The sequence below is a fragment of the Ananas comosus genome, linkage group 2 (assembly GCF_001540865.1).
Source record: "Ananas comosus cultivar F153 linkage group 2, ASM154086v1, whole genome shotgun sequence".
NCBI classification, from domain to species: Eukaryota; Viridiplantae; Streptophyta; class Magnoliopsida; order Poales; family Bromeliaceae; genus Ananas; species Ananas comosus.
Window position 1 is genome coordinate 314,379 of NC_033622.1, and position 16,071 is coordinate 330,449.

The window sequence follows — 16,071 nt, forward strand, 5'->3', positions numbered from 1 at the left end:
TCGCCACATTTTGCTTCTCGCTGATTGCGGTTAAGATTATCAAATTTTAGTTCGTAGGCAGAGCTGCTAGATCTCCAAGATAAGCAAAAGCGTTTTAAAGGACTTACACTTTTGTCTACTCTTTGGTGGCTGATCTAGATTGAGCAGAACAATATAATCTTTCCAGACAAGGTTAACAATTCAGTTTTTCTGTTTGACAGTACTAGTCAATTTTTGAGCTCCTGGGAGGTGCTTTGTTAGATTTCAAATTTTTTTTTTTTATTTTTTTTTTTCCGGAGATCCTAGTTGTCTTCATTATCGATATAAGTTTATTTACATTAATTAATGAAGCGGATAGTTTTGTTATCTTTTTTTTTCAAAAAAAAAAAGAACTAGTCGAATCGAAATCTAAGCGAATCTCTTGCATTTATATGATCTGTATTTACCAAGAATCTAATCTAAAATTTGAGTCGAATTTTAATACTAACTAAAGTACTTTAACCGTTACTTCATACACACTTCCAATCTTATTTGTAGAAAATTTCATTCGCATAAAAGATCAACTGAAATCTAACATCACAAATCCGAGTCTAAATCAGGTTCAGTTTGAACATCCGGTTCGATCAAACGGGATCGAAATAATGTCCGGCCCAATTACGGCCCAATAGAAAACCCTACCCGACACTCTCTTTCTCTCTCTCTGTCTCACCTTTCGCTTTCTCTCTTCTCTCTCTCTCTCTCTCTCTCTCTCTCTCTCCAGCCGTTTAAAGCTGCCTCTCTCGCGGCCGTCTCCAAACCCTCCCCGCCTCTCTCTCTCTCTTTCTCTCTCGCGATCTCGAACCGTTGAATCCGAGTCTCGATCTCGGATTCATAAGAAGCTTCCGATCCCTCGTTCGATTCGATCGCTCTCTTTCGCGTTCTCAATCGCCGATTTCTGAAGCAGGTGAAGTCGATCTCCCTCTGGATCTGTAGCTGTTACCAATCTTTGTATTTTTTTTTTTTCTTTTGCTTCTTTCCCTTTTGATTCGATCTATGTGGAAAGAATCAAATTGTTGCTCTTATTTAGGTTGTGTTAGGTTTAATATTTGATTCGTATGCTAGGGTTTTTTTTCCCCTTTGTTCAGTTTCCGAGAAAGGTGGGGTGGTAGATCTACTCGGCTTTCTCAAATTTATGAGGAAAAACATCGTGTTTTGAGAATATTGTCTATTATATCTTGGATTTGTTCTCAGAAGATACCTTTTTTATGTCCTCTTTTTTTTTTTAAAAAAAAAATCCATAAAGCTTCACTATTTGAGTTGGTAGATATTGATTTTTCTTTTTAGGTTTCCTTATGTTTTCCTTGTTATGTTGGTAGTATTTTATCTTCAAGTGGAACAGTAAAGTATGTGATTCCTTACTATTCATTGTAGGATATCTTGCTTAGTATAATCGGATTGTTAGTTTTTTGTGTTCCCATTAGTTTCCTCTGTATGCTGAGCTGTTTGATTATGCTTATGATTCTCACTATTTTCTTTAAATTGCACTGAGTCAAGCCTCTTCAGAAATATATGAAGATACTACAAGATTCTAGCTGATGTGTTCCTTTTTATGTTAAATGATCTAGATTTGATGATAGGTGGACCACTAATGCTCGTGTTGTTTTCTACGATCACTTACTATGGATGGAACATTTAGTTTTTTTTTCCTTTTTCTTTTTCTTCTTAGGGTAATGAGTCCTTATGTATTCCATTGATATTTGAGAGTTGAGTTTTCAATCTAGACAATGGGAGGAGGGAGATAGTCCTAGAACCTACAATCAGGTATATTGGCGATAGAGAAAATGCAAGATCAAAATTTGACACAAATATCTTTTATTTTTGTCAGTGAAAGCATCGTCAAGTTTTGGCAAAGAGTAAAGTGGCTCTGAACCCTGAAGATCCCACATTAAGACCATTGAATGAGCATTAGTTTGAGTGGTGCCAAAATTTTCCCATTTTCCCAGTCACATTTTGTCACTATGATTGATTGTTAATTTTGGGCGGGAGAAATAGCTCTTTGTATCGATTGTATCACATGATATATTGTCAGTAGTAATACTTTGCTTCTGCCACATTATAGTTTCTTGGTTTAAGGGGTATTCTGTATATAGTGCCTTTTGTCTTTTCAAAGATAATTAAATTTCTTATCTCTTATATTTGCCTCTTTTTTCACGATTGTTCAATTTCTGTCTGTTTTTCAGTCATGGCTGGTTCGGCTCCAGAAGGATCACAATTTGACGCTCGTCAATTTGATGCCAAAATGAATGATCTGTATTTCATCTCACCTTTTCTCGTATTATTGTGGTGGCTTATACTGCTAGTTTCTTATGCTTTCCTTGCTTTGAGTTATCATCATTTTGTGCATTTTTCCCACCAAATTCTCCTTTATATGATAGTTATACTTTTTTTTTCCGTTTTGATGGATGTAGGCTTTCAGTTGATAGCCAGGATTTTTTCACGAGTTATGATGAGGTTTATGACAGTTTTGATGCTATGGGGCTTCAGGAAAATCTTTTAAGAGGCATTTATGCTTACGGTAAAGCCAGCAATTTTCTTTACTGTTTGCCTTTTTTATGTGACTTATGGAGCAACCTCTCTACTCTGAAAAGCAACAGTCAAGTGTTTGGCAAATAAAAAGTTGAGAAGCTGAAATGCTCCTCTGAGCCCTATGTGGAAGCTCCAATTTGAAGCTTATACTGTAGTTTTGATTGAACAGTGCATGCCAATGGGGCCGTAGGTATTCATGATCTATTGATGTACATTATATGACTAATTCATGTAAAAAATATATATTTCATACTTTAGGTTTTGAGAAGCCATCTGCAATTCAGCAGAGGGGAATAGTTCCATTCTGCAAGGGGCTCGACGTTATCCAACAAGCACAATCAGGAACTGGAAAGACCGCAACTTTCTGTTCTGGAATTCTACAGCAGCTTGATTACAGCTTGGTGGAATGCCAGGCTTTGGTGTTGGCTCCGACGCGAGAGCTTGCTCAGCAGATTGAGAAGGTCATGCGTGCCCTTGGCGACTACTTGGGCGTGAAGGTGCACGCATGTGTCGGTGGGACCAGCGTACGTGAGGATCAGAGGATTCTGTCAAGTGGTGTCCATGTTGTTGTTGGTACTCCTGGACGGGTTTTTGATATGTTGAGAAGGCAGTCTCTCCGCCCGGACCACATTAAGATGTTCGTATTGGATGAGGCTGATGAGATGCTCTCACGCGGTTTTAAGGACCAGGTCTGTCCTTCATTGATTCCTCTTTCACAGTTTACTTTTGCTTTTGGGTTTAATTTAGTGACATGTAGTTTCTAGCTTTCCACTTCCCGGAACTTAGCAAGAGCAAGAAATATCTAGTGCATGAACTTAATTATTTCATAAATTCTGTAGTGCATGTCCTTTATAATTTCATAAATTCTGTAGACTTTAGTGTAAAATATTCCGGGAATTCCTGCTGCATTGTCTACAATCTGTTGTATGTTACTTTTTATGTTGGAGATCTACCGTATAGATTTGGTTTTGTGCAGAATGCTCAAGTTATTCATGAATTCCGCTGAAGCACCAATTTCAGTATCTTAGATGATGGATGTGTTGCATTACTCTATTATATTATATCAGAATTTCAATTTTCAGCTCACCTCTTTATCAAGTTCTCTTGTTTTTATATTCTGTAAATTTTCATCTTCCAGGATACTTCATTAAACATGAAGTTTAATTACGTTAATAAATTTTTCTACTTTATTTGCTTCTTCAAGGATTTCAGTATGTTTCCCTATATTATTTGCTATATTTTATTTGCTTTAGAGATCTCACATGTACCAGAGTATAAATCTTTGGAACTTTCAAAAGGGTATTGTGGTCCCCACTATTTGTAGCAAAACCAAGTTTCTTTTCTTTTGTTTTTTTTTTTGTTTTTGTAGTGCTTACTGATTGTTTCTGGTGTTTGTGGGCTCGTGGCCTATATTTTGATTGCTTGTGTTGAGAAGTGCATTTTTTCGGTCTACCATTCAATACCGATTTCTTTTCTTCTTGATGCCTTTACTATTTGTAGCCTTTACAATAAATATGCTGGTTCATTTTCTTTTCTTTTCATCGCCTTAGTATAATTCATGGAAAATTCAATAGATTGATAATGAACATTTCCGGAAAGACACAAAGTGATCAAAACTTGTAGTTTAATGGGGCAATATATAGGTTACTGTATTTCAAGGAGGCAAGTTAATTGCACGATGTTTTATTAGGGTGTCACCTGCAACTTAGGTGAATTATTAATCTATATTGTTTTCCCTTTTTTTCCACTACAGATCTACGACATATTTCAGCTCCTCCCCTCGAAGATCCAAGTCGGGGTCTTCTCTGCGACTATGCCCCCTGAAGCCCTAGAAATCACACGTAAATTCATGAACAAGCCTGTCAGAATCCTTGTGAAGCGTGATGAGCTAACGCTAGAGGGTATCAAGCAATTCCACGTCAACGTCGAAAAGGAAGACTGGAAGCTCGAAACCCTCTGCGACCTCTATGAGACCCTAGCCATCACCCAGAGTGTGATTTTCGTGAATACCCGCCGCAAGGTGGATTGGCTCACCGACAAAATGCGCAGCAGAGACCACACTGTTTCCGCCACTCACGGTGATATGGATCAGAACACTAGGGATATCATCATGCGCGAATTCAGATCAGGCTCTTCTCGTGTTCTAATCACTACCGATCTTCTTGCGAGAGGTATCGATGTGCAGCAAGTCTCGCTGGTTATAAATTACGACCTGCCCACTCAGCCAGAGAATTACCTGCACCGGATTGGTCGAAGTGGTCGATTTGGGAGGAAGGGTGTTGCGATTAATTTCGTGACCCGCGACGACGAGCGGATGCTGTTTGACATCCAGAGGTTTTACAATGTGGTGATCGAGGAGCTGCCGGCCAATGTTGCTGATCTTCTCTAGTACTCCAAATTTGCGGTATCTGTCGTTCTAATAGGAGGAAATCGTATGAGGAAATCGTTTATTAGGTTGGGTTTTTCTTTCCCTTTTGAATTATCCTCAACATCGAATTTGCTGTTTTGGATTATTTAATGGTGATTTGGGACTGAGTTATTGTTTATCCCCCCATATTTGCTAATTTTGGTCGCAGTAAGATTGTGTCGTTGTACCGGATAAATTTTAACTTATATGTTTGTTATAAGTCGGTATGTTTGATTAGTTTTACTGCGTACACTATACTATACTAAAGTATTATAGTATGATACTTGAGCGTATTGTATATTACTATACAATATGCTGTAGTATACTATTTCTATATGATAGGATACATAAATATAGTACTATAGTATTATAGCACAATCGTATTATAGTACTTTGTGATAGTTTTGTTACTATTGTACATTGTATCCTCCATTATGCAATTGTTCTATTTCCATAGTTTTAGTGTATTCTAGTAAACTACGTAGGAATACTACAGTACTTATATTATATGTAGTGTATATTCTGCTGCTTATATTGTTCTATAATAACTATACGCATGCCATGGTTCTGTTTAATGAAATTTATAGTAAGAGAAAAATCCGTTTGTAGTTCTGTAGTATGTAATAGTAGATTATAGCACTATTATACTGTAGCCATTTATTGCTATGGTACTACTGTACTACAGTGATATGTAGTATTGTATAGTACTATTGTATTATAGTATTATACTAATAGTGATATAGTACATTATGCTATGGCGATATGTATCATATTACTATACATATTGTATGTAGTATACTACAATATATACAACTGTTCTATTGTATACTAGTATATACTAGTATACTATTGTATAGCACTATTATATTGTATATAGTTCTACATATCCCTATTCTATAATATACAACTATGCTTCATATGCTACAGTTCTATACAATATGTACGTACATTAAAGCCCTACTTTATCACCATAGTATACCAGTATATATAATAGTATAGTATGCCAGTATATATAATAGTATGCTTGCTCACATTTATACACTATAAATATACTATAAAGTATACAATTGTATATTGTATATATATACTATGTATATAATATAGTACACTACATATATAGTTGAGAACCAGTAAGCCCATTTAATTAAATGGGCCCAAATTATGCGCCGAGGCACAAGTCGGCCCATTAAGAGCCCACATACTCGGCCCTGGGCCCAGCACGATTCGCCTAACGCAGTTTTTCTTTTTTTGCCATTTTGGATAAAATTGCTGGGCTTTCCATTTTAGGTAAAGTCGAAAATAGTAACTCTCGTGAATTAGCCCAAAATGGAAAGTTTCACTATTGTGGCCGGAAATATATACTGGGTCATTAGTTTTTTTATTTTTATTTTTAAATAGCGCATAAGAATGGTCTAAATTATAGGTTCTTAACTCAAAAAAAGAAAAAAAAATTGAAAACAAATTAAAAATCTTGCCAGCGTTCTCCAAACAGAAAAAATCGCATCAGTTTTCTTCAAATTTATCTATTTATGATTGCTCAAAAAGGTAAAAAAAAAGTGCCTCAACCAAAGAATTAAAAAAAGAAGCAAAAAAAAAGAGCAAGTTTACAGCCCACATAGTCATATTAAGCTCGGCAAAGTGAAACTTTCCATTTTGGGGCATTTCACGAGACTTACTATTTCCGACTTTACCTAAAATGGAAAGTTATGTAATTTTTACCAAAAACGGAAGGTGAATACGTGGCGCTGGGCCCAATCCGGCCCATTAGGGGAAATGGGTCTAATAACGGCCCACAACTTCCAGGGTCAATAAGCTGTTTCAATGAAATGGGTCTTAACGGGCCGGCCCAAGACCCAGTCCGTTTCGTCTAACACACCGTTTTCGCCTTTTGTCATTTTGGGTAAGCTTTCCATTTTAGGTAAAGTCGAAAAAAGTAACTCTCGTGAATTAACCCAAAATGGAAAGTTTCACTTTTGGGGGCCTGAAATATACACTGGGTCATGTGTTTTTTTTTTTTTTTTACCTTTTTTTTTTAATAACGCGAGAGAATTTCTTTTTCTTTTTTTAAAATTTTTTCTGGAGTAATAAAAATTGGAAAATTTTTGGGACAGCATAACAAAATTGAGAGATTCGCCACTAATTTATTTATTTATTATAATTATTTTTAATCAGATTGTACACAAATAAGAGAGAGTGAACTTTAAAAATTTGATTTACTAATAATTTACTTTAAAAAGTATGTTCCAATTTGATGCATCCAAAACAAACATTTGTTAGTGGTTTATATATCTTCACATTCATTAGCTGCTAAACCATAGAATATGGACATGTTGTTCAACAAAAAAAAAATGCAAATCTTATCAATAACACCAATTTCAACAAAAAAATAACTTACACCAATTTCAACAAAAAATAACTTTATTAGCTTTGCTTGCTACATATGTAGTAATCATCACAAAAATCATACCAATAATATTGAGTTGACTCAATAGGCTATTCATTCACCCCATTGCTGCATCATTAATCAAGTCTCACAATGCGAAGCGTACCGCAAAATGATAATCTATTCGACAAATTTATTCCTATTCAACACACCAAGAACAATAAATGTAAAAACATTTTATATAAGATTTACTTATTCCACCAACATACATTTTATATATATATGGATTTATATTTTTCTCCTTTTACCAAACTGGTAATAACCAAATCACAACAAATAGTGGCCATGAAGTTGATAGTAACAATGCAACCTATTAGCACAGAGAACATAATCTTGACCCTGGTAAGAAATAAAAAACATTGAAGTGTTTGACAAGTAAATCTACTGACAGTGATGCTTGAAAGAAATGCTCAGACCAAAGCCTTCTTGATCACTCTGTAAATTATTTTACAAGTTAGTCCCACAACTCAGTTTTACAGCTACCAATGTAGTCCCTAAACTCCTCTTTTTCATCAAATGAATCCATTTTCAGAATCAACTTACGCGAGCGTATAGCAAACTTCCCTGAAATGATTATAAGATGAGACATAATAATATAGGTGCATGATAAATTTATTAAGCTTACAAGACAAAGATACGGTAAAAAGATGGTAAACTTTTCAGACCTCAGGGACTTTAGTCGATGAAGAAAATAGTTCAGGAATTAAATTGGTAGCCTCATGAAAATAGTTTGGACCAAACTTGATTATATTAATTCATCATTCTCTTGTGGTTTTGGCCTACTTTCTTGCGCAGTTATTCATAGTAGAGAGAGACAAACTTAGAACAACCTCAAACGGTTTGCCTCTCACTCTAAAATTGTCGCCCACTTCACCATTCTCATCACTAATCTTCCAACTGGCTCCCCAGTTTGGCGGCAATTCATCTGTTCGGAGAAAAGATCACAACAAAAAAGTTAGTTGAAGAAACTGGAAAAAAGAAATCCAGCAGATATATTATTATAGGTGAGAATAGATAACTCTTCAAGGAAGCCAATAAAAAGAGTGTAGAAAATACGTTTAGGAGCATGTCCATGCTAAGAAGCTATCCTCTTTGAGCTACCATTGGTTTTATAAACTTCGTTTGAATATCTCAACAAGTAAGAGTAGCCCAAGAGAAGAGAAATTCACATACATTCTCCTTGTGCTTGGAAACAGTTCTGCATAACACATATTTTGTATGAACTTGCAGGAAATTAGAAACTACATAGCTACTTTCCTTCATGCAGACAAGATTTCATTAAAAAATTTCTGTTGAATTAGCTCCGGCTATATGCCTCGTTTCTTTTCGCCCCTGAATGACATACTAAGCAACAATCTATATTGAACATTTATACTCAGTAGCAATGCTTGCCAAAAGTGAAACTTCTATCAAGAAAATGTAATTACCACATTCTGAATGTTCTCTCCGATTTGCATTGTAATAATTGAAGCCAAATTGCAAGTGCATGAAAAAGACTGCTAAAGAGTAAAAGCATATATATGCTGAATGAATCCGTTGATTATTTCAATGTTAAGAAAGGCTTAGTAAGCGAATCTCGGCGATGGCGCGGAGATGCTAACGACAAACAAACGATAGCTTGTATTACCTTCCAAACAACAAATTCAATGTGAACGCGCAAGTTGGAGTTGGTCGTTTTTGGGATGCTGACGTTGAACGATTTTGAAAAGTTAATCGCCATTCCATACTCTCTTTCTAATCAACTAATCAATGGGTGACTCATCGAAAGTAGTTACGGGTCAAAATTTCTTACACTTCATTTGCAGCAACTATGATCTCTTCCTATGGAGAAATCTCTAATGATACAACTAAAACTAAAACCCTAATCGATGTTTCCCTGTACCAACTACTCGGATGGTACATCAGATAACGATGCGAACTCGAGAAAAAAATTTCTTAATATGAAGTGCTTGACAAGCGACCCTAGACAAAATAATCTTTATTATCCATTTGTTTAGTTGAATTATTGCAACAAAAATATGAGAAAGAGTACCTATCAGAGATCTTTGCAAGACCACTCCACATGATTATCTAAGTATACTAACTATTATGCCCATGAAATGGTACATAAATCAGTTGTTATTTTATTTCCGTAAGTATATAAAGCTATAGTAGTTGATGATGCATCATGTCGAAATTCACACCAGACAAGCATATTAACTTTTGTATAGAAAATCTTAAACAAAAATAAGGTATAATGCATGAAGCGACGCTTCTATTGACATTTTGAGCAGATACAGCCATATGTAACAAATTATATAAAATCTCAAAAATGTACTACAACCAATGCAGGGCATGTAATGCATCAAAGAGCATCACAAGTTATCACAGAGTTTGCGTTCACTAGTACAATACTAGCTACAATGAAATCTTTAAACAGTTGAGTGCTATCATTTTAGCATACAAGCTTTAGCAAAATAGCACAAATATGACGGCATGTATCGCGTCATACATCCTTACTATTGAAAGGCCAATAAAAAAAAAATCACACTTCTTATAGATCATGCACAAAGATATTAATTAGAAATTACATGTGACGCTTCCAATGATAGTTGCTGATGGACGACCGCAACAAAAGAAGATTGCAATTGATGTTTACTTTTCATGATGATAATACCATGTTGGTTGTGCATTCGTGTTTCAGAAGTTTCCTTTATAAAAGTAGGATAACTGTGTTAAAGATGACTCTTCCCCAAGAAGCATTTCGGATGGCATTGTCTAGGAAATACAAACAAAAGGCGACAGATATCAAACCTACAATCACCACTATTAATTAACTGTTTTCATTTTAGCAACTGGTTTTGGTTACAATTTCGTTTCAGCTCATCCATTAATGATTAGTTATAATTTCTTTCTTGCAATTTACTACCAATAACTTCCCGCAGTTTCCCGCAGTTGAAAGAAATCGCAGTTGAAAGAAATGGCACAATTTAACTTGCAGTATTAAACCTTCAAAAAACTTGATAACGGTACCAAAAGAATCTTCACATTTTTAGGTTCAGAATAAACCCCCATTACACAACATCACAATGTGGCTGACGCATCTAATTTTATCAGCTGGAAGTGTTCAACAAGAAACTGAGAAATCCAAATACATCAGCCATCAATCTGTTTCTAGATGATGACCCTAAGCTGACAAGTAAATTTGATAAAATTAGTTCAAATATTAAAAATTCAACAATAATGTTACCAACAACTGTGAGCAAAATTATGAGGTCATATGCGTATGCCTCGTATATTCTTATTTCAATCATTACAACATTTCTGGTTCCAAAAAAAAAAAAAAAAAATTCCAATAGCAATATGTAAAAAATAGAAGACACAAAAAAAATTCATGAGAGAGATTTTTGAATGGTAAATTACTGCAAACTACTAAACAATTGCATATAATAGGTAATTAGTTTCAATTATCCTATTACTCGACCAAGTTAACTGTCATCTATATATTGTATCTAGAACACAATTTAATCTAGCAATCAAGTCATGCAGTATTGCCGACCACAACCCATAAAATCCAAAAGTGAAAAAAAAAAAGTGTTGCATGATGTAAATAGTGACGTGTGTCCGATCGCTATAACCGGCCATCATTTTTAGAACCAGTCCTGTCACTCACAACTGCTCTGAAAGATCAAATCTACCAGACGTTGTAAAAATATTAGAATTTTGCTATTCTTTTTGAAAACAACTATAAGGACATCCATCAAGCGCATTAGTCAAACTTAAATATGTGATTCTTACGCCTTTTAGGTATGCAATTGCCAAATATATCCAAACACGGAGCTTTTTATATGCATATATCCCTGAAAAGTCATCTAATTACGCATATAACCTCCTCTAAGAGCTTAATCTTTGTAGATACCCCTCAGAAATGCAATTTCTTATAGAGGACCATCTTTGCAGGTAGAAGGGCTGAAAATCGAGTCTTTGAAAGGCATATACGTAAAATACTCTTTATATGTATGTGAAAAGCTGATAAGTACACATCAATGGAGGCAAAATAGTAGGTCAAGAGCATGAGGAATTGTTAAAAGTTTGCATATGATTTCCTCCACGTGGTGAAGTGTTTGATAAATAGATATGGATGTGTGATTACACGAAATCAATTTTACATCAGAAAGCTAATTTAATACTCTATAGAGCTTTTTGATTTGACTCTTGCCTTGCTTATAACCACAGAGGTGTCAAAATAAACGTGTAAACACCAATTTTGGAACAAGTACGTATAGTGGTCTGGACACGAGGTGCAAGGCTAGAATAGAGGCAGGTATTCTCAAGTTAACAATGATATATCATTCTTTCTTTCACTAAATCAATTGGTCATTTCATTTTACAGAATCATGTCTGAACATCAGGTTCATTTGACGGCTATTTACATATGAAATATCAAAGATGCAAAATCTAGTAGAGCAATAAAAAGTTCCTTTTGTTTCTCAATGTCACATCCACTAAGATTATAGGTCTTGTAACTTGGAATAAAAACTGATCAGACATAATACATGACAAATAAAAGTAAATAACCATTAAAACACACCCCCACAGGCACAGAAACTCGCACACAGAGAGAGAGAGAGAGAGAGAGAGAGAGAGAGAGAGAGCTTGCACTTTGAAGAAAACAATGTGACACATGGCATCATCATGCATACAAAAGTTAGGACAAGTTGACAGAGTCTCATGAGTCATGACGATCTGATTAAGCTTGATCAACACGGTTCTTTACAAATTCTTCAATTAGAAAAAGAATCTTGCTCGAGAGCCCTTTCATGTTCAGACCTTCAAAGTCACAGATATATCCAAACAAAGGAAATACCTCACTGTTCTTAGGACTGAAGAAGCTAAATTATTCAAGAGCATCCGGACCATCAAAATTAAGCTCTTTCAGACAAGCCCGAAGTAATCAGGATGGGAACAAGAATAGTTGAACTGTTAAATAAATTCCTCTTTTTGTGAAATTCTTGTATGGAAAAATGTCCTGAACGAAAGGTGTTAAACAGTATTTGCCACTTAATGAGATGTCAATGAAATCTCTAAATGCAAGTTTTCAGCTTTTTATTAGGGCTTTAGTGGCAAGATGAAGAACAATCTAGAAAGGTGAACACATCTCTATGACAGAACAAGACAAAGTGAGAAACTGCAAAGCAATTACATATATAAGAAGATTTCAATTTAGATATCACTTTGTCCAAAAGATCATCAGAGAAGTTGGCATCCTAGTTGAGCAGAACAACAAAATATAAACCTAATAGGAAGGGCGGCTAAGCTTCTTCCAGTGAGCTAGTTCAGGCATGGCATAGAGTATGTTCATGTCTGATTTTGACAATCAAGAACCCTGGAAGGGGCATTACCAAGTTTGCATCTGGACAAAGAATAAGCTAAGCTAGGAGTTGTGACGATAGTGTCATATATATATGAGAATCTATAACATTTTGTGTCAATACTATTAAAGTCTAGTTACATACTTGGATGTGCAATGTATCAATCTGAATGAGAGCTTTGAGCATTTTGGTTTAAAGTTTTTTTTTATTTTTTTATTTTGTTATTATTTATTTATTTATTTATTTTTTTTTTGGTAGTGTGACTTCTATTAAGTGAGGGCCATCTTATGTACTCTTCCATCTTTTGGATAGTTCCACTTACCAACATAAGTTGTGCACATTGTTTATTTGTCTCCATGCACCCTGAAACTAGGTCATTAAAACCATGATATTTTACTGGTACAGCTAACCACTCATTTCAATTATAATTAAGCAAACAAATAAAAGTAACAATAGTATTAGAAAATATAGAAGGTTAAACATGAAACGGGGGGAAAAAGCAATATTTTAAGCATTTTCCTTTCCATTTTGTTAGAGATCGAGATGGAGGGCAATATATAGAATATCAATGTGTTGATGTGTTGATTGGAGACCTTTATTTTACATATCTATAGAGTCAAAAGGAAAAAAAAATAATTTTAAAGTGTAGAATATTTAGTAATTAGAACTAATAAACAGAGAAACATTAGTCTCTCAACTTAAGAGAATTCTGCAACCACAGCACTCAAGTGCACTCAACTATCAGTATCTTTCCCCAAACAAAATTGCTCCTACTATGACAAAACATACCAACCGTACAGTCTCAACCTTCAAACAGAGTCAACAAAGCTCACTATACCCAACAAAAAACCCAAGTTTTAAGCAAGCAAAAGTAAACTAAAAGGAAGAATTGAGATCACTATGAGCTTACTCAACTACTGTTCCCTTCAAAATTCAAGCTTTATTCAACTATCGCTGTCTTCTAATTAACTAAAATAGCACAAATTGACTACTATAGAGACAAATCTTTTAATTGGGAAACAGTTATTGAAGAAAATAAAACCCCATAAAGCCCTAGTTTCAAGGAAGCAACAAATAAACTATCATGAAAAGATATTAACTGATTCAACTGCTATTGCCATGGAAGTTCAAGCTGCATACAAATACCACTGTCCTTGCACAAAATGACCACTAAACAGACATTTTTTTTAAATTGGCATCACCATTGAAGAAAATATAAAACAAACTACTAGAATGGTACGCGTAAGAACCCCAATTTCAAACAAATAAAAATAAATAAACTATATAGGAAGAGTTATTAACCAAATCAACTGCTATTGCCCGCAACATTGAAGCTGCATTCGACCAAAGTAACTAGAAGGGCAAATCTTAATTGGAAAATTGCCATTCAAGGTAATGTAAAATGGAATCCTAGAATGCGTGCTCAAAAAACTCTGATTTCAAGAAATAACTACAAAGGACGAGTTCTTAACTGATTCAACAACTATTGCCTCCAAATATTCAACCTTTATTCAACCATCATTGTCTTCTAATTAGCCACATAAGCACAAAATGGCCTCTAAAAGGACAAACTTTTTGATTAGGGACAATTGGTAATTGAACGTAATAAAGAACGAAGACCCTATAATAGTGGTACCTCACAAAACCCTAATTTAAGCAAGCAAGAAGACAACATTAAGGAGGAATAGAACAAGAATTGAAAAAAGGAACCCTACAATGAAAAACCTTTTTATAAATTGCAAGAATTGAAGATAATAGACAATGAAAAACCCTAAAACGAGTGCACCTACCAACCTCAAAATTCAAACTGCATTGGACTATCACACTCTTCTAATTACCTAAAATACCACAAGATGACTACAAAATAGACAAAAACGCTCTTTTAATTGGGATAATTATCATTTTAAAATTGCAACAAACAATTAAAAACCCTACAATGAGCTTACCCCACACCCTTAACAATTCAAACTGCAAAAAACTATCATCATCTTCTAATTATTGTAAAGTTGCGATAATTTGTCACATTTGAAGGTAACAAACAATGAAAACCCAAGAAACGGATACAAAATTGAAAGTAGAAAACAACTTTATTCCATTATATTACTCCAAATTACCCAAAATAGCACAAGATAAAGCACAAAATGTACAACAAAAACCTTTTAATTAGGAATAATTTGGGTGTGCCCCACAAAACCCTAATTTCGCGCACGCATAGAGGGGATCCGAAGCGGGGGAGCGAATTGGGGTGTTGCAAATCCCCGGTTTATTTTATTCGCGGCGGTTCGGGCGTGGGGGAACCCCGGTCCGGTTAAACCGGGCCCGGTGTTCCCTCCGGGCCCCGGGTCAAAGGGGAGAGGTGGGACCGGAGTGACGTGGCGTGAGGAGATTGGGTGTAGCCAGCTGGGGAAGTGGGGCCCGCGCCGCACGTGGCGTGTTGGGGACCGCGTGGTCAAGGGGAAAATATTTTGGCGTTACGTGACCGGGTCGGTGTAATATTTCGTCTCGTTTTATCTCTCTATAAGAGCCCCCCCAAATGACCATTTTACCCCTCTTTTTACTTTTTTTTTCCCACAAATTTAAATTTTAAATTTTAGACAAGAATTTTTGTATATCTCTTTAAAATTAAATGAGTAAATATAATCACATAATTGTCCCTTTTAGAGGAGCCTATGTTTCTCTTTATTTTTTTCTTTACTTTTTTTCTCAAATTTAAATTTTGAATTTTGTATATCTCTTTAAAATGACATGAGTAAATATAATCACATAATTTTTCAAAAAGGGGATCCAGAAAATGACAATAGTACCCTCCCATATATTATGTTAATTTCTCTTTGTTCTTTTTGCTTACATTCAAATTTTGAATTATAGAATCATAAAAAAGAAAATTACTTATAGGTTATCCTACAGTTTGCTTAAAAAGACATTTGATTAGTAAATTTTCAAATTAGGATTTCGGATAAAGGTTAAAATAGTTTGAATTAATTACAAATAACCAAGAAAAAGAATAAGTTCAAAAGTTAAGCATATAATTGTTTTGGATGTATAAGGAAGAGTGAAACTCTATTATGTGTCTAAAAAGTTTGAATAATTTAAATATATACTATTTGCTCTTTTTGTGCTTTTATGCTCATCATCACAAATAGCAAATAATGCATGCAAAATGAGTACAAAATAAAAACACATGGGCAAGGGAGTAACAAAGACATGCAAGTAGTGTATGGCACTATAATTGTTTAGGTATATATATATATATGTTGTCACAAAAGAAACTTGTGAGTGAAGACCCTTAGTTGGTAAAAGCTTCATGAATACACATATGAACACAC

The 16,071-nt window shown here is 34.9% G+C and overlaps 1 protein-coding gene and 1 long non-coding RNA gene across 2 annotated transcripts; one reads left to right on the plus strand and one right to left on the minus strand.

Annotated features, from left to right (window-relative positions):
- Positions 713-5,188, plus strand: LOC109706300 (eukaryotic initiation factor 4A-2). Its single transcript, XM_020227075.1, has 5 exons — positions 713-922; positions 2,199-2,268; positions 2,427-2,533; positions 2,803-3,233; positions 4,298-5,188. The coding sequence occupies exons 2-5, from the start codon at positions 2,201-2,203 to the stop codon at positions 4,931-4,933; spliced, it is 1,242 nt and encodes a 413-aa protein (XP_020082664.1). The 5' UTR covers positions 713-922; positions 2,199-2,200; the 3' UTR covers positions 4,934-5,188.
- LOC109706513 lies at positions 7,562-15,052 on the minus strand. The gene is made up of 3 exons (XR_002215222.1): positions 14,902-15,052; positions 8,060-8,319; positions 7,562-7,958 (listed from the first exon to the last, which is right to left on the minus strand). It is a non-coding gene; the product is annotated as an uncharacterized LOC109706513 (long non-coding RNA).

Bases quoted from the DNA above. Each gene is read 5' to 3' on its own strand.
- LOC109706300 (XM_020227075.1), top strand. From the start codon at position 2,201: ATGGCTGGTTCGGCTCCAGAAGGATCACAATTTGACGCTCGTCAATTT. The intron at 2,269-2,426 runs GTATTTCATCTC...TGATGGATGTAG, and splicing joins GATGCCAAAATGAATGATCT to GCTTTCAGTTGATAGCCAGG. The intron at 3,234-4,297 runs GTCTGTCCTTCA...TTTCCACTACAG, and splicing joins CACGCGGTTTTAAGGACCAG to ATCTACGACATATTTCAGCT.